This window comes from Fringilla coelebs, assembly GCF_963513975.1.
Source record: "Fringilla coelebs genome assembly, chromosome: 2".
Lineage (NCBI taxonomy): Eukaryota > Metazoa > Chordata > Aves > Passeriformes > Fringillidae > Fringilla > Fringilla coelebs.
This window is the reverse complement of record NC_140029.1, coordinates 72171317-72191456: the sequence shown is the minus strand read 5'-3', so window position 1 is coordinate 72191456 and position 20140 is coordinate 72171317. Positions and strand designations below refer to the sequence as shown.

At 35.5% G+C, this 20140-nt stretch overlaps 1 protein-coding gene across 5 annotated transcripts in view; it reads left to right on the top strand.

Moving 5' to 3' along the window:
* Positions 1-20140, top strand: part of SGCG (sarcoglycan gamma) — a 106217-nt gene that overhangs the window by 67637 nt on the left and 18440 nt on the right. For all 5 annotated transcript variants that reach the window (XM_084226052.1, XM_084226051.1, XM_084226053.1 and 2 more), the window contains 3 exons: positions 650-737; positions 10881-11000; positions 16415-16487. In XM_084226052.1, the coding sequence (XP_084082178.1) occupies positions 650-737; positions 10881-11000; positions 16415-16487 (281 nt within the window). The remainder of the gene's footprint in view (positions 1-649; positions 738-10880; positions 11001-16414; positions 16488-20140) is intronic.

Here is a 20140-nt window from a genome sequence, read left to right as displayed (position 1 = left end):
ATCTGTGTACCCAGATAATTTTCTGATACTTAATGTCAAGTAAAGATAGTGGCCACTATGATTACCCTGAAAATCATCTGTACTGTTGTCTGCTAAAGTCAGCATCGATCTAGTCAGCCTGCCACTCTCTCCATCACTCACTGTTACAGCTTCCTTGCCTGGAGAGTCAGTGCCAGGTGCCAAAATTAGGCCACAGCCTACAGACTGCATGGGCCATTGAGGAAGCAGAATGCACATGCATGTTTCTCACCATGTTAGTAGGATGGTATGAATTCTCAAAGTGGAGTGCTCACACTCAGTTAAACAGCTGTCTTCTAGGAGTCTCAGTTATGTACTGACAGGAACTAAATCTAGAACTAAAGCATTTTTCCAAAAGATAAAATGTTAGCAGCCATGTTCATTGGTCCAGTAACACAGGTTTTGTTCACCTGAAGTATTCCCTTTAATTATTTTTCTTACTTTAAATCTGATGCAGTTGTTGTAATCAGAAATATCTGCCCACATTATTTGATGAAATCTGTGGTTAGTTTCGTAGCTGCAAAGACCTTTCAGTGACTGAGTTGATACCAGCAGTAGACTAAATGTTGAACGCTGTTCACAATTCTAATTGTACTGTCCAACAAACTTCTTTTCTTTCTCCATACTTCAGGACTCATCACTGCTTCTCCAGTCAACTCACAATGTGACTGTGAATGCTCGCAATTCAAATGGGGAAGTCACAGGCAGATTAAATGTGGGTAAGTCTGAGTGATTATTCCTTGTCCACTGCTTTGGAAACATTGTAATGAATATTTGTATAGAGATTTGAGAATATAAAGCACTAAATACATGATTATTTATTACTATTATGGTCATATTTGAATAGTCCACCTGCCACTTAGTAAAAAGCAGCAGTATATTTTCAGTTTCTCAGTTAAACAATAATTCTTTAAATATTTGAAGCACTTCTCTAGTGCAGAGTTATGCAAGAAAGGTCTCTGCAAAAGTTACCCTTTTTTCCTTGTGTAAATATCTATTTGTAGTTGCAAATCAGATTCTGAGAAGATACATTTAAGCAGACATCCTGAAAAAATTCAAGCTCAAAACTCAGGCATTTATATCTTTTACTATCTATGGTAGCAGTAAAATACATCGGTTTACTCAGTGAAATCAATAGATCTAGACAGATAAAAGTGAGAGATCTTGGCAGCAAAAATAACCTGACCTTACTCTTTAAATCATATTTTTAAGGCAATAATGGCAACAATATGTGTGAGCTATGACAAAATTTTTCTTAGCTTTTTTACTATTTTTCAACCTTTAGTTGACATTGGAGAAAAATGTAGCAAGTTACTAACACATTTCTTACAAGGTCCTCAGGCAGCAAAGCATAAATTCCTGCTCATTTAACTGTAGCCTAACCTGATATGTTTAAGTAGTTTACTAAATTGGGATCCAGCAGAGCATTGATGAGCAACTTTTCAATGCTGTTCAGACTGTGTAACTTCTGTGACAACTCCTGTTTGAAGAATTACCATTTCAATTCATATAATGTTTTGCAAGCTTCATTGTTTTCAAACAAAAGGAAAAAAAATATAAAGGACCCTGTTATTCCCCTTAAAAATGTAAAATTATACAATTAATCTCACTTCAGTCTTTAAATGTTTTCAGATTCCCTTTTTTTTAATTCTGTCAATCATAAAGATCTGCGTGACTTGTCTTAAGAAAATACTTCTAAATATTTATCAAAAGGAGTGTGATAAATAGGTGTGTGGCATACTCACTTTATATGCACAAGCCTTTGCTAAACAGTTAATATCTTCCACAATTGCCAATATGCTGGAATTATGTCTTAAAACTCTAGTCCTCTTATAAATAGGACTAGTTGCAATTGTGAAGGAGTCCTATAGATAAGCTTGGAATTGTTCCAGAGATGACAATATAATATAGCATCTCTCACAAGATTATAACAAAAATACCTTTTAACTCATGGAAATTGTGATTCAAATGATTTGTTAGAAGAATTTAATAAGTTACTAAGAATGATTTAAATACCCAGTCTTCAACAGAAGTAATTCACACGAGAGATGTGAAACAAATCTTTACTTGAGTTTCTGTGAAATACCCCCTATGAAGATAATAGGCACATATTATGCATTCCTTCATGAATCATAGATACACAAAAAAGACATAAAATGTGAGCAAATTCCAACATGATTACTCTGGCTTTAAAGCTTCTCCATGCCTCTCAGTTCATCTGCATGCGATACCTCTTGGAGGAGTTGTCTGGACATTGCTTTTTAAATCAAAATGCTGTAGATGTTGAGTTTTGTACTACGACCCATAATTACCCAGCTTTCAGAAGTCTCACTAAATGCAAATACTTCAAAGAGTGCTTGCCAGGGAAATAATAGTTTCAAAATAATAGGGATCATAATTAAAGAAAAAAAACTCCAATTGCATTCTTTACTCTTTTTTTTTACTTCAGTGGCTCCCTGGATGACAAAACCACCATTTTGTGTTAATTACTTTTTACAAATAAAAAAACAGGAACAAAACAAGGCATAAAAGGAAGTAGGATTTTATTTAAGGGAAGTGATTGCTTTGTTAATATTTTTAGGAGAAATGGGACTCAGAAGAATGTTGGCCAACAGACAGCAAGGAAGGAACCTAAGCAAAGCATAATTCTGGGAATGTACAGGCTTGATAGTCATAGGGAATTAAGAAAGTTGTGGAGAGAGTTGCTTATATGCAAGGCAACAATGTGTACAGAACAGATAGTAAATATTTTCATTAGAAAACTCCTCTCCTTAAAATCATGAATACAATTCAAGTGCCATTGTTGCAGCTTGCTTATCAACTTTCAAAACTGAAATATCTAGAACTTTCTTTGGTAATCCAAAAAAAAAAAAATCCATGATTTCCAAGATTTTTGTTCTTAACCACTTCAAAGCCTTATTCAATCCTAGAATAAAAGAGCGTTGCAGCACTTTTGATTTTATATCCTGAGCAATAATAAATCAACTTGGTGGAAAAAACTTGTCAAACTTTTTCAGTAATGATTGGTGATAAATGTTATGTATAAAAGAAACATTTAGACTATACAGTCAATTATGAAATCATTAAGAGCAACATTGGTATCAAACAGTAAATGATGTTTTACCTAAGTAAACATAAGCTTCTATGTACAGCTTATCAGCAGATGAAAGTAATACAGTCAGCTTTTGCAGTTCTGCTCCAGTCATGGATAATAAGTCAAGAAGAGCAGCATGTTTAGAACTGTCTCTGCTGAAAAGTAGGACCAGATTTTTAAGATATCTGTCTTTAAAGGATTATGTTAGGAGGTTTCAACCGACAGAAGATCCTTAAATTCTCCTTGAAATATGTCCTTTTTTTAGTAGAAAATTTAAGAAAATAAATTAAAAATTAAAAAAAAAAAGAAAAAAGGAGGTTTCCAAAGTCATGAAAGGTTTTTCAGAGCAGATTCCATTAGAATGGATTGATGATCCTTGTCCTAGTTCAATTTTTTACACCAAGGAATAGTAACATCAGTAGCTTAGGTCAGGGTTCAGTTTAAAGAGTCTAAAGCTTGTAGGAATTTATTTAGATAGTTGGATTATGAAGCTGTTCTGCATTGTTAAGCATGAAATCAGCTTCACTCAGAAAGCATGGGAATATGGTGAAAGTCAAAATGGGTTATGCAGTGTGAAAACAGAATTACAGTCAAAATTCTGCTTAGAGACTATTTTCATGTCTATAACATTAATCTGAACAGCTGTTACAATGAGAGTATTTGTGCTATCTCGTGCTTCAGACTGGAACAACATTCTGAGGAAACAGATCAGTGTCAGTTCCTCATACATTGCTTTAGCACTGATAATTGCCATTTAGAAAACTACCACTTCCCAAAGTCAAATCATGTAGGGGTTTCTTATCAGCATTTTAATATTTCTTTTCAAGTGATGGTATTTTTTCATAAGAGGCATAGGAGGAAGAATACAGTGCTAAGGAAGTATGATGACTCTAAGAAGAGTTTGATCTTGTTTTCACAGGGAAAACCCTGAAGCCAGTTTCATAAACTTACTGACATTGTAAAATAATTTAGCTTTTCCTTATTTTTCCCAGAAGTCTTTCATTAAAAATCCCATTTTTGTCAAAATAAATTCTTTCTTATCTCTAAGATAAAAGGCAGAACATATTCCTTGAAGATCTTTGTCTGCAAGATGATTATTTGCACAACTTTAATCGGTGTCCAGCTGGGCTATAAGAAAGGAAGATACAACATAGGAGCAATTAATAGAAGGATAAATCTGAAAATTCATTGAAGTATTTTGAGGTGATTAAGTATTTCTATGATCAAGAATTTAGAGTATTTATTCAAAGGGGATTAAAGTAGGAATGTTTACTTCCTAAAGTATTAAGAAGTATTATAAAAATTTTAGCTGTCAGTGAATCTGATCATATAAAGACATACATGCTAGTTTATTTAGAAGTAAAATTTGGTTAGATGAATAAGATTTAGAAAATGACAGGTGGCTGCTAAAACATTCTACAGACTTTTTGACCAATTCTCCTTTTTAAAAGAATATGCATTAAATACGCATGCTTTTTAATTTGCATTAAATGCAAATGCTTTTAGTCTTTCGTGAGACCACTGAGTATTTGACTGTATATCATGTTGAAAAGAATTAAAACAAATAGCAGAAAACAGTAAGAAATATTCAAGATATGTTTAAATGAGAGCTAGTTAAGCAAATCAAACTGCAGTTTAATATTTAGACTCAAAGGAAAAATATCCTCTCCTGAAAAAAACCACCATTGATGGCCTAAGCACCATGTAGAGTAAGATGCTTACCGTAGCAAGATATGCACACCCTGTCCCCAAATATGATAATCTTTATGAAGAAATTAATGATGATTCACGGTCAGACAGACTGACTTAAGCCAGTATTAAAACATCCTCTGGGAGTTAATCAGATAGTTAATGTGAGGGTAGAGGGCCACTGGAACAGCGTGCCCAGAGAAACTGTAGCTGCCCCATCCCTGGAACTGTTCAAGGCCAGTCTTGGATGGAGCTTTGAGAAACCTGATCTAGTGGAAGGTGCCCCTTCCTATTTCAGGGGATTGAAACTACACATTCTTTAAAGTCCCTTCCAACTCAGACCATTCTATGATAAGGTGCATTGCTGACTTGTTAAACGTGACGGCACCACATTAAGGGAAAATTTAACCTGGCCCAGGGGACTTGAATCCTGTGCTGTCACTTTTCTTCTCACTTAGTCTAAAAGAGGACATAAGTCTACAGAGTTTGAAAAAAACCCTCACTAATACTTGGGAAACCATTTTTTATTTGGAAAATAACCATTTGGGGAATAACTGTCTCTCATCAAAGAGCAATCACTCTTCTGAGTAGATTCATTGTCTCTTTATTCCAATGGGAGGAAATAATTCAAAATAAGTGAAAAAAAGGGTAATTATTAAAAATTTTATAACCTTCTCAAATTTAACAGTTTCATTAAATGTCCAATCCCAAATATATTTTTGTTTCAGTGGTACAGTAATCATTAACATAAGTAATAGTGTGGTAATTGGAAGGTAATAGTTACTGCTAAAGGTGAGGATAGTTTCTGCACGAAAAATAATTGAATTTTTGGCAGTGGTTAATGCTAGATGAATTGGTAAAGGTTAGCTAAAGTAGCTGAAATTTACTGAGACTCTAATCTTAGATAGAATTTGGATAATCAAGTACGCCTAAAATCCTAGTCGCTTCAAATGCAGCAACAGTTTTGAACCCCGTTGGCAGCTACTGCCCAAAGGAGGAGCCACACCCCTATCTTTGTGCAGCAGGTGTGCAGAAAACACCCCCAGTCCTGATGGACAGCTTGAACATGTACCTGCAGTGTAGCCTTGTGGCAGTGAGCACTAGGAGCACACTGGGCTGCATCATCCCTCATCTGGGAGCTGGAATACTGTAGATCATCTCCAGTGGGACGGAGCTGCGAGCCAGCCAGGGAGCTGTTCAGATGGCCAGGGAGTAGAAGCACATGAAGTGTAAGAGTCAGAAGATGTTGTGTTTGTTAAGGAGAGCTTCTAACTGGCACCTGATACTAGGAGGGCTAGAGACAAAATAAATCATAGAATCATTAAGGTTGAAAAAGACCTCCAAGGTCAAGTCCAACCTTTGACCAAATACCACCATGCCAACTACAGCATATCACAAAGTGCCACATCTACTTATTTTCTGAACACTTTTGAACCCACTTCCCTGGGTAGCCTGTTCCAAGGTTTAACCACTCTTTAGTGGAGAAACTTTTTCCTAATATCAAACCAGAACCTCTCTTGGTTGAGGCCATTTCCTGCTGTGCAATTGCTAGCATGATTCCAGACCTGAGATGCACAGCAAGAGGACAAAAGGCAATGGTCACAGGTTGCAGAGAGGCAAAATCAAGCAGAGGCAAAATCAGAGATTGCAGATAATCACCACTGTTCCATGGTTAACCATGGGAACAAATTGCTCAGGGGGGCTGATAAATCCCCTTCCTCAGAGGTATTAAAACTTCATCTGGACAAGACCCTGAGCACCTTTATATAACTTCCATCCGAGCTGACCCTGCTGTAGGTGGAGGTAGGACATAGAGAGGTGACCTCTGGTTGGCATTCTTCTGCAATTCCATCTTGCCCAGTCTTCACCTGAAACACTGGAAGGGCTTGTGTTGCTTACACACTCCATGTCAGACTTTCTGGTCTGATATAGAAGTCCTAGACACTCTAGGACATCTGAAATAAGCTGAAGGCCAGGCAAAGAACATAAAAGGATGTATAATGGTACTAGACAGCAATGTTGTGAAATGAATCATGCCCCTTCTGTTCAGCTGATCCTCTCACACTGTCCTCTGCCCAGAACTGGTAGGTATGCTTAGAAAACTGCTGAAACACAGTGCACGAGTTGACCTTATGAAAATACACTCATGGCTTTCTTTTTGTAAAAAAAAGAGGAAAAGGGGGAAAAGAATATCCATTATACAGATGATAAAGTAACGTACTCACTTAGGAATGAGAGACTCAGATCAGCTATCCTCTCTGCATACAGGGTTGCATATTATCATATCCCATCTCCTTTAGTATTTTCCTTTTCACCTTACCTGTCTGAGGACTGTGTGTTTCAGCTTTTCCTGTTGAAGTTCTTTATCATGCAACAAAATTTGGATTCATTGCGCCTGTGAGAAAAGGTGACCAATTTTTTAAGATCTCTAGACCTGTGTTCAATCACAGATCACAACAAAGTATTAACAGTGGTGACAGTAAGGCACTCTTACTTTGATCTGAGAGGACATAGTTGTTTCATCCATTACACGAAAGGAGAACTGAGAGAAAATGAAAAAACAGGAGCAGCAAGTATTCTATTAAGGTATTAGAGTTGTTGTTCCAACCTATGAGAGATGTATGCTACGGACATAAAATGTGTCTATGCAATGTGCACATTCCCTGTAGTAATACCTTTTTTCTAATGAAATACCATACTGCTCCATATGAAAATATAACTAATTTTATGTTTCTGAAAGTAAGGACTTTACATTTATTGGTATTGTATTCTATCATACATGGAATGAGAACTGAATCTGTAGGAGTATTACATTTTTAATACACTTTTAATGAGATCTTATTTTAAGTAAGGTGCTTTAGTTTAATAAAAATTAAGTAAAAAAGGAAATTGCATAGGAATACCAAAGAGCACTCAGGATTTCGGTTTATACCCAATACTTCAATGATTCTAGGTGGTAGGAGAAGAGCAAAGCATACAGAGTAGCTGACAGCCATAGGTTAATTAGAAATGGCAGACAAAAAAAGAGAATAAGAAAATAAAAGGTATTAAATTACTTAATGATAGAAGTAAATCCAGTGTTGGAAAGCCTTTTCTTCTGAAAGATCTAAAGACACACTAAAAATGCTTAGTATTTGGCAGAACTAACTATTTGAAGAGTCTGCCTGCTGGTAACATGTAGGCAGACTCTTCAAATTTCAGACTCCTCAGATTTCATTGGCATTAAGCATTTGCAGATATTTATTTTATGGCTGGCCCTGCTTTTGACAGAAGATCCTTTGCTGTCTGGTACATCTATATTTATATTGGCCTGGAATTCAAAGGTTGTGTAGCAGTAGAAGACAGTTTATTAAAATGCTTTTCAACTGAAATGGACTCACTGAACAAGAGCTTCCTTCCCTGGAAAAGGGAAGTAAAGAGTGAGGACAAATTAAAATGAAGACTGTTTAGCAGCCTGTCAGTTTCTTTTTGGTAAAGGCAGCATCCTCGGTTTCAAGAGGTATGTGATGTGAAGATCACTTACAAGGTCTGCTTCAGGGCTGCACATTAAAGGAGGAAACACACAGAAACAATAGGAAATAATCAGCCTGATTAGCAAGAATAACCCATCGACCTGGAAATTCATGTGACACATCTGACAGCAAGTAGAAAACAAATATTGTCTATAACCTGCATTCAGTCAGGTTGCAATTTTAATTGTAGGATTTTATCAGCAAATATGATTATGTAGTATTACTTGACTTATATGTAGTTAATACACTAGGGTGGTAAACAAAACACATTTAGGCATTAGGAGATTACACTTTCAGATACTGAGTTTGGCTGCTGTTTGTGAGTTGAAAATTAATCTGACTGGGATTATGATACAGTTAGTGTTACTGCAATATAGATGGTTAATGTGTATTGTGGAATACCATTAAGAGAAATTAATGGCTACTTTTCATTACATAAACTTATTCCCATTTATGTAAAAGCCTATTATTTCTTTTCGAAACCCTGAGATGTCTTATCTCTAGCATGAATAAAACATATGCTTGAATTTTACCCTAGCATTCCTCTCAAGATTCAAAATACATCAGTTATTATTCATACCATTCTCTGATATTGAAGATTATCTATCAGTCCTTGTCTCACATTTGTTGGGCAGTTGTGTTAAGAAAACTGTGGACTTAAAAATTCTTGTTAAAGATTTCTTCAAGTGTGCAAGGTCCAGGATCAAACAGTCTGAATGCAAATCTAGCATAGGCAAGGCCATGAGCTGGAGTTTCTAAGAAAGACAAGTTAAAGTACCTTTGAAACATATGAAATGTTCAGTGAGTGCTCAGAGTTTTTCCTTAATTAAGCTAGCTTTTAAAATCATGGAGTTGGATGAATGGGAAGGATGAGGGACCAGCCCCTGCAGCACTGGTAAATGATAATATCCATTGTACTCAGGCCTTTGATTTGTTTGAAAACACAAGGATCTAGCTACACTACATAAAAGGCCAGTTTCATTATTGTTGCTGGGCACAAACAGAAACAATCAATCACTAATCCATAAAATGGCTCGGGTTGGAAGGGACCTTAATAAAACCTTAACCAAGATTCTCTAGGAAACTATTGACAGGATCCATCCCTGCCTCACTTACCCAGAACTGTTTCTTTTGCTGTAAAATTTTTTTTTAAAATACTGTTTAAGGCCTTTTCTCTTGACAAAGATATTTTCTGATCTCACTTTTTGCAACATACTTCTCAGAAATAAAGTCGTGGGCTTCAGAATAGCTTTAGAGAAGAGCCAAATTGGTGTCCATAAGGCTGTGCTTTGGTGCACATGTGCTGCAGAGCATAACGTAATGCAGAGCTCAGCCCTCTGTCCTGACCATGTTCAGGTAGAATCAATATTGGGTTTAAAACACTTAAAAGTGTTGCCCTAGTTTAGGACATTATGGCTTCTCTAACTATTTCTTTTTGTTTAGTGGATAGTTAAAATCAATGTTTTGCATCTGCTGAGTGAAGCAATAAGCAATTTGTATGGAGTGCCATGGTGTGGTTCTCTCATACCAGCTACCAACCAGCTTTTGTGAAATACCTGCGTGTATTTACTGCCCCTTTAACATAAGAGCTAAAAAAAAAAATCCTATTTCTTTTGAGAGTTACTGCCTGGAATATATTTAACATTTATGGGAGCAGACGTGGGAGAACAGATTCTTAATGGGAAGGAAGCAGTTCAGTGCCTCTTGGTCCTGTGGATAGTCTTTGAAATACATTTATTAAAAATTGCTGAAAAGGAGTCTTAACTGCTTTCACCATTCTCTGTAATTTTAATTCTGAATATAGATTTATGATGACAACTCTATGTAATAGATATTCAGGCTCGATGTGGTGTGAATTTTAATTGATCAGGTTGTTAGAGGAGGGAATATTAAGGGTTTGATTTTTATCTGCTTACCAAGCCAATACTGTACAATAGGATATTTTAGTGATTTTAGGATCTGGAACTATGCACAGACTCTCTCTCATATTATTTTCATTTTTGGAGTACCAGAATCAATTGCAAATATTCTCTTACATTCTTGAAACCCTTAAGAACACGATCAGTAGCATTCGTTAGATATCTGGAGCCGAACTGTCATCTGTTAGGAGGAGCTGAGGTCCTGCTCTTACATGGGATGTTTGTAATTTTAAAGCATTTGAGCTTCCCTAATGAAAAGGGATAATGCTGCAAAGACTTTGATAGCTAGTTTCTGTTAAAAAAAAATAAAATAAAAGATAGATTAATTTGATCAAAGCGGTTTCAACACCAAGGACATGAATGTTAGTCTGGATCAATTTGTGTGGGATTTTCTAGATTCCCTGGAAACCCAGCTACAAAGGAAGACTCCAAGGCATGGTTTTGAACAACAAATTATATCATGTAAATAGACTTAACCAATTTCAGAACTTAGAAGTTCACTATCCTTAGACTATCTGAGTGCTTCATGCCCTTCAGTGTACTTAAATGAGTCACTACATTGTTAACACACCAATTAAAATTATTATTTTATATATAAAATTGAAGAAAGATTATGAAATTATTCCATTATTCTACTGTGTTTTGCAGGTCCTAAAATGGTAGAATTCCACAGTCAGCAATTTCAGATCAACTCAAAGGATGGAAAGCCACTTTTTACAGTGGATGAAAATGAAGTTGTAATTGGCACAGATAAGCTTCGAGTCACAGGTTTGTAATGGTTTAATAAATGCTCTGATAACACCCATATGAAAGGCATAATAAGAATGGCATTTTTAAATATGTTATTATGTATAAATTCAAGTTCATTTTTACCTCATTAGGAAGCAGAAATATGAAGATAATCTGACCTTTTTCAATAAATAATCAGTAAGAAGTTTATTTTTATGTATATATATCTATAGTGTAAATATTTTATAAAATGTGCAAGTATGTGTGGGTTTTATTTTAAAGCCATTAATAGCTGGAACTGTAGTGGTCCATGTTTTTATGAATTTTTTAATGTTTCCAGTGCAAACTGTCTGAAGCTGAAAAAATTCTAGATATTCCATTCTGAGTAGTAATGAGTCTGATCTGTGAAAACTTTATGGAGAGAAATATCTCTCTGATATTTTTATATGGTTTTATCTTTCAAAGTGAAAACTACTGTATTTCTGTTCTGTGAGTAGCACATATGTCACAGGAAGATATTTGTAGTATATCTTAAATGTCACCTGTCAAGAGAAAAGTTTGTCTTAGGCTGTTTCTTCAAATCACTGAAGTACTCATTTACAAAGTAATATGTCAAAGTTATCACATGAAAAGCTACTTCCTTTCACACAGCCTGATAAAGTCAACCTTCATTTTCTAGGTGGCATTAAAATAGATACATCAAGGTGTGATTTCTTTTTGAGCAGAAGAATCCATCAAAGGAAATACTGAAATTGTTCTGTAATTTCTTTTCAATTAATTGTTTAATATTTTTTTACCTGTTTGCAACTGTCATGTTTGGCCTTCACTAATCACATGGTCCTCTGAAATCTTGAGGTCTTCCTTTCAATGAATAGATTCATATTATTTCACTGTCAAAACTATAAATATGGTAGTAACTATACAATTAGCGTTTCAAAGCCAAAGTTAAGTTATAATAATTGTGTTAATAAATTTTGTTTACGCCCAAGGGTCTTATCTTAAGGTTTTTTACTTCTTAACCTAATTGAAATTACAACTTTGTTTAACCAGGAAACCATATCAAATAATTATTGTTTGCCCAAGGGACGCTAAACTTTAATAGAAAAGCGTGTTTAACAAAGATATGAAAAGCTGCATAATTGTTAACTGATTTGGAAAAGGTCTGTCTCTGCTCAAAGTAAGTAAAAATCATTCATACACGAGTTGAAATTGTTATGCTAATATTAATGACTCACTCATCCAATATTAATCTTTACAGTGCATTGATAATTATTTACTTCAGCAGATATTGTACTAAGACACATTGCCTTTTTTTTTTTTTTGCACTGTGGTAAAATTCAAAAGCAAATACATTAAAGTCAGTGAGGTTATTTCAGTGTAAAATTAATGTAAGTGAGAGGAGATTCATGCCTACTTTGCTTCAAATTAATTTATTAAAATTGTGATTTAAATGATACTATTAGCATGAAGGAGAAATTATTGTGATTTTAATGATACTATTAGCATGAAGGATAAATTAGTAACACTAATATATACTGAGACTATTTTTAAACATCTTAGATAGAGAATAAGATCAATGTGAAATAAATTTTGAAAAGTTCACACCATAAAAAACAGATAATCCTTGGCTTAAAATACACAAAGAACATTTTGCAGTTTTTTATATATAGTGTAGTGAACTATTTCATTTTACTTCTCCTTATTTATGCAAATGATGAAAAGCTCAGTAATGATTTTTAGAAAACCTGACAGTTTTCAACTAAAATATAATATAGCAGAGAGCAAATGTGTATGATTTATATTTCAAGACAAAGGAAAATGCCTAAGAGTAATATAATCCAATCCAACACCTCAAGAATTGTCATTTTCCTACAATTAGTACGTTTCAACTCATACTATTTCAGTCAGACATTCTCTGACCCCCGTGTAGAAAGAGCAGTACAAATCAAAGAACAAATGCCTGGGGAAAGCCTCAGCCAGGAGTGTGCCTCCAATACCCCGCAGGGTCGCTGGCAGGTCTGGGTGGTCACATTTCCCAGGGGCATGGAGAGATGCCAACCCCTGCCTCAGGCAGAGCTCTTGTGCCCACTAAATGATCTTCTCTGCTTTGGGGAGGGCTCCAGGGCTTGTCATCTCCCTTGGGTATAGTGAACAGAGGCTGAGCTCACATGCTCAAACACTAACATCCAGCTGCGTGTGAAGCATCCTGGGCTGTGTGAGACACCACATGGTATCACTTTATCTCCAAGAGATGCTTCCTGTGACTGTGGCAGGTGGAGGCCAGACAGGATGCACAAGGGTGTCCCAGATGACAGTAAGGACATAGGAGGAGGCAAAGAAACACTGGCTCATCAGTGGCATCTACATCACAGACACATCTCAGTGTATATGAAACTGAAGCTGGATTTAACCCTTTGTGAAAATTACTGCTCCTGAAAGAGCATGGACAAAACCTGCATCCTCTTCAGTATTATTTCAGTAAGGACTTGTGTTTTGCAGGCATTTATTATGTTGCTGTGGCAGTACTGAGCATCTATGTCTTGTTCTGGGAAGGTTTTGTACATTCAGCTGGCACTGGTGACAGTGAAACCACCTTGTAACTGTATTGACTGGCTTTATAACGTCATCACAGCAGACTCATAGAAACATAGAATTGTAAAGGTTAGAGAAGATCTCTAAGATAACATCCAACCATAAACCTAACACTGCCGTGTTCACCTCTAAATCACATCCCCAAGTGACACACCTACACTTTTTTTTTTCCTTAAAGAAAAGCTAGCAGGGCAGAGATGATCAGTTGTTTTTTTTTTTAAGGAGAAGCATATTTATATCACCCTTTCTCCAGTTTACTACTTGCCCTTCTGCTTGTTTGTCTTTTATAAAAATCCCCTGGAGTATTTGCTCTGTTCTGTGCAAAGGATTTCAGTTTGCGTAGCTAATGTTGAAGTGCAATGTGATAGTGTGTGTTTAATTTAAACACTTCTGCTCAGAAGGTAAGTTAAGTAGGAGGCAATTTGAGGGTATGAGTAAACATTCTGTTAGGCTTTGAGGAGGCAAATGGTCTTTGCCTGATAGGGTGCGTGGGGTGTTAATGAATCTTGCTGACTTCAATCCTGTCATTGAGAAAATTAGTATCTTGTTCTTGTGTATTTTAGGAATAAATTACAATAACTTAATAAACAGTAGCCTATAAAATAGTAAATATAGTAATAGTCATATCACAGTTAAACTAGGAAATGAAGGCAAGAAGTCAGTTTAGGACCATTTTCCAAAAAAGGTTGCCCTGAGATTTTTTTTCTTTTAGTTGCATACTGTTAAAACTTAATGCTGTTTGATGAAGAAGTTTTGCTCACATTAAAGGCAAGGTTTTATTCTTGCTTAGAGGTGACAGCTCTAGAATATGGAAATAAGCCTTTTCATTCCGTTTTACACCATCTGCCCACCACCCAGAACATTAACACTTATGTTTCCTGTTCTCTTTCCATTAGCCCCTATTTCCATGAAATACTATCTCTGTAACCACTTCCTTGTCTTTATAGAATCATGGGATCATAGAATCACTTAGGTTGGAAAAGAACTCTTAAGATCACCAAGCTGAACCATTAACTCAGGACTGCTAAGTCTACCACTAAATCTTGTCCCCAGGTACCACATCTGCACTTTTAACATATCAGGATATCCCTGCAAAATATCTTAGTTGTACCAAATTAGCATTTTCTGATAAACATTTTTAATTCCTTAAGCTGCAGAATATTCTTAATGTTAATGAATGTGAAATGAAATGTTAATGAAGCAGGGTTAAAGCTCTGTCTGAATTAATAAACTTTATATTTTCCAGTATTATATTCATGCCAGTTTGTAATTTATAGAAAGATTAATCTATTTAAATTTATGAGAAGAGTATCAACAGCTAAATAAAATTTAAGTTCAAGCTTAGTAAATCAATGATTGCTCAAAGTGGTGAAGTGATTTAATATGGTAATTCTTGTATCTTGTATTCTTCTCTTCCATCCAAGGAGATTTCATTCTAAGGAATCAGGCTTTCAGCTAAAACTCTTCTCAAAAAGCAGTACATTTCATGCTTTCTCAGGACATCCTGAGAATTTTCCTGCAGTCCTCATGAAGTGACAGTCTTTCTATCAGTTGTCTCAGCAATGTTTTAATTTTTAATGTTTTTTCTTGATTTCACTTATTTTCCTTTTACCATGCTCTCTGAGGTAACCCCAACCAATTTTTAATTCTCTTTTTCCCTTTATACCACATTTAATACAATCTAATACCGCATTTATACAATCTAAACCACACCTATTAACCACCCATTGCCATTCTCTGTCTAGACAGAGCCCAAATCCCTGACATAGAGATTTCTACAGCCCAGAATTCTTTCCGGAGGGTAATGGCATAAAGAGCAGCCAGACAAGCCACCTTGACTAGTATCCTAACTATTAAAATATATTGCCTTGCTGCATGTTCACCTGGAAAGTGCTCAGGTGTATGAATCCTCAAAGCTAGAGAAGATCTCTCAGCCTAAGACCTCTCCAGTTTATGATATGTTAACAAAGCCAAGGAACAGAAGCTGAGAGGGTCCACCTTTTCTGTAGGTGGTGGTGTTCAGCTGCTTTTTTGAGCTGTGTCTGTTGCTGAGGGGCTTTTGTCCTACATCAGCCGATTTCCTGATCCTAGTGGACCTTAGGTGGAAGGTGGTAACTGGGCTGATACTGAAATAATGCTAATTCTCAGGAGAGCAGAAATGGAGGTCCTTGGAAGATTTTCAGGTACAACAGGGAGGCTCCTGGTGAGGTTAGGTGCCCACTGTTTTTTTCCTCTTTGGAATGAAGCCACTCATATATCAAGATGTAAACTGTCTGATCCCATAGTCTTTAACATTTTGCATGCAGAAACACCATTTCATATTCAGCAAGTCTGCCTATAAATAGGGGGAAATCCTTGATAAAGTTATATGACAGAAATTATGATATGCATGGAGAAATAGGGGGAAATCCTTGATAAAGTTATATGACAGAAATTATGATATGCATGGAGTAGTCTAAAATAAATACGACTGTAGTATTTGCCAAGGTTTTGTATGGTTTTAATTATCTCTATTAACTGTATTGAAAGTTACATTGTATAAATCTTATTTACTTATTTTATTGCCACAAGTTGTTTAAAATTTATCTGTCTTCAGACCATTTTAAGAATTTACAGCTGTATATTTACATTACTTCTTTATTGTATTTTTCCAACCAATACTGCAATGGTAATAACATAGCTATATTTCAATTCTTTTAATTGAACTACAGCAATGTTATAGCCTTTTAATTCTTAGCATATGTTGTCGTGATGTCCAACATTGAAATGGCCATATTAAAAAAAAAACACTCTTGCTATTTTTGTGTTATATTTGAGCTATTACATTACAATGTTTTTCATCTTTTGGTTTTTTTTTGCAGGGCCTGAAGGGGCACTTTTTGAACATTCTGTAGAAACACCACTTGTGAAAGCAGAAGCTTTTAAACAGCTTAGGTAAGAATTTATACATAAATCTAATAAACAAATGTTATTTTCTATAAATATTCACTTTTTTTGAACACGTGATTTTCAACACAGAATTGATAATAACTTTTTTCTGGTTTATGTGACAAGTTGTTATTTCAAAGGAAAATCATATATATTGTTCTGTGATTTTGAAATATACTATGAATTGTTTGTTGCTGATGGTGAATATATTTAAAACCTTTGTGGAAAGATCTCCTGTAAACATCTATTTTGCAGTTTTGAAAGACTTTGAAATACGACTTTTTCTACTTTGTTACAATATAAGTTGCTTGTCTGCAGTAGGTTATCAACCTGTAATTAGTCAAGGTTTTTGAAAACTAGTATCTGAGGGAGCAGACTAAGAAGAAAAGTTTGGAAATGCATGAAGATCTAATGGATGAAGAAAATTAAAAATTGGTTGGGGCAACCTCATAGAAGATGGTAAAAAGAAAAGAAGTGAAATCAAGAAAAAAAACATTAAAAATTACTAAAAAGCAGTTTGGGCTGAGAAAATCATTATTAAGTGCTTTGTATGTTTCAGAGCTCCTTAATTCAGGGATAGCCTCTTTTTTGTGCATTGTTCTATTTAATTTTGAGTATCCCAAATTAGTTTATAATATGCTGGTTATGATGAGGTAATAAAGTCAAATTATATTCTCTTCATGAACATGTTATCTTTCATTTTATATGCCAGTTCAAAGAAAGATTTGAAATGAAAGAGGAGGTCTTTAATGATTGTATTTCTGTCCTTTCATACCTTGGCAGTTTGCTACTTTTTTGTCATAATTTCTCTTTTTAATTTTCTTCTCCAGTAGGGATAACTACTAGAGAGTAGTGGAGGCTGATGAAAGCTTTCAAAAACACTGTCTGTATCTTGCTTATTGAATTTTCAAATTGAGAATGACAAATGAGAGAGAGACTGTTAAGATAATTATTTTGATTATCTCATTTATATTTAAGATTTACTTTACCTTGTGCTTGCATTTGAAGACAGTAGGAGCTCAAGGCATAATTGTTAACATATTGATATCTGCTTTCAAAAATGTGTTTCTTCTGTTATGGTAGAATTTGGATGTGAGAGACTTTGGCCAATATTCTGCATTTTAAGTGTACATCATCTGGTTTTGTAAGAAGGGGATTCATTATGTTGTAAATTTGACATTTTCTGTGATTATCTCAGCTTTGGTGAAGTAGGAAATCAAATTTCTTAATTGCAAAATCAAGAAGCTCTCTGCAAATTTTGATTGGCTATGTGTCTTATTATTTTCCATGGTTGTTACATTGCTTCAAATTCATAATTTATTAATATTTTAATAGGGTTAATATAGTTTTATTCTACGTCTGTTATGCACTGTTACATTTTAAGTTCTTATTTTCACTTTTGTTTAACAACAGTTGCAATGTTCTTGACTATATACAACTATCGTTAGTATAATTTTTCTGCGTCTTTTTCAAATAGGATAACAGTAGGAAGGAAAACACTGAGCTTGATTCAAGGTGTTCCTGAAGTTCTCCTCCATAAATGAATTTACCTCACAGCTTACCTCTTTAGTAAGCATAGTTTACCATGTCAACTATGAACAACTATTTTGATCTGAAATGTTGCTATTTGTTAGCAGAGCTCAAATGTAATACATAAAATCCCACTCAGTTCTGTCTTCGATTCACTTAAAATAGTGGGAAGTGCAGACTTCTCTAGAATTTACAGAAGTTGGCTAGTAATGCCTGTGATGTCAATGACATGGCCACTGACACACTTGTGACTATTTGACATGAATCCAGAGCTGCTAAACACCTGTGCTAGAAACTGAGTTAGCTTAACCCTAAGAAAATTGATTTTGTGGGCATTAGGCTGTGCAATGTATACACCACTCCTTCGTGCCAGCATGGAATAGCTTGGGCTGGAAGGGGCCTTAAAGATCATCAAGGTCCAACCCTTCCTGCCATGGGCCCCTCCCACCAGACCAAGTTGCTCCGGGTCCCACCCAGCCTGGCCTTGAACATCTCCACCATCCGCAGCTTCGCTGGGCATCCTATTCCAGTGCCCTATTCCAATGCCCTCACAGCAAAGAATTTTTTCCCAACATCTAATCTAAATCTTTCCTTCTTGCTCTATCACTACATGCCCTTGTAAAGCATCCCTCTTTTCTCTCCTGTCCTGGTAGTTCAGGATGCCTCAGTACATTAATTTATTTTCTTTTTGTGTCATAATCAGTGTCAAGTTTGAAAGCAGAGATGGCAATGATTTCATTTTTTCATGAAGGGCTTCTGAGAAGGTTTAAGAAGGAAATGTACTGGTAACTGTGCAGATGGTAAATGAAGATGTAGGCAGAGAAGACCATTTTGTCAAGCTGGAAGAAGGTTACTTTCAAGGGTAACCTTAAATGTCAGCATAAGCAAAATTCATGCATTCTGTTGTGAAGGAGTTCGGACAAATATACCAAAAAATTTATATTTTGTAACGCTTCATAAATATTCTGTTTCATTCCACACAGTTAAATACAGGTACTACCCACTGAAAAGCACTTCAATATGAAAATTTAAAATGCAATTTTAAGTATGGCTTTCCTATTTCAGATTTGAAAATGCTTCCTTTCCAGATTAGGGTAGTGAGCACAGAGTTATAGTTAATATAACTGCTTACCTTGAGCCTTATCTCCACCCTTTCACCATCTATTAATCTTCTGCTATTTTTCCTTTATTTTTCCCTCAGTGGTTGTGCTGTGCCATGTGGATGTGATATGCTGGATGAATGTGTTATAAAGTGCCATGGTCTGCAGCATTAAATGTGGGCAATAGTGTTTTGAGAAACCCCATCCACTATAAATGGAGTTGCAGGTTTCAAGGAGCTGACTGGAAAGCTGTTAATGCTTGTAATTTTTCAGCTGTGTCATATGAATGGGGGCCACATTCTTTCTCTGTCATTTAGATTTAGAGTAGGATTTCAAACAAAGTTGACACAAATGGCCTCTGAATTACACATTCTGCTGGCTTTCTTGTCCAAATGCTGAATTTCAAGATAGACTGCTTTTTTGGAAACAAAGAGATGTGTGTGTTAGAATGTGTCTTTTTATAGCTAACTTATTGAGATAGAGCAGTGCAATTATAGTGTGGTCAGTGACTGTCTTTCCATTTGCAATTTGAAGGAAAATTATAGCGTCCTTTTCAGTCTAAAAGATAGAAATTTTGACTCACTCATTAAAAAAAGGAGATGTGCTCACACTTACTTCCAACTGGTAGGAAGAATTAAAACAACAAAACCTACATTTCAAGATTGTAGCTTTCCTAAGTTTAAAATAGAATTGCCTACTTTTTAATTCCTTTAATGAACTTCCTATATCTAAGTAAGATCCATAGTTTTCATTTACAAAACTTGTTAAGACTTTAGGACCAGGTGGGCACCTAAAAATGGGGCCTTGCATGTAAGAAGTGTCCGACAGACATCTCAAAGACATGTTGAGAGTCACCAGGAGGTTTGGATATATCCAGGAAATATCCTTCCCAGACAAATACCATTGAGGAGGCACCTGGTTGAAAACAGCTAATTGTCATAGTGAGAACAAAAGTATGTCAGTGATTGCTACAATCCAGATCTTTATTCCTGCCAAGCTGTTTTGTAGTCTTTTTCATGGCTCTTCATG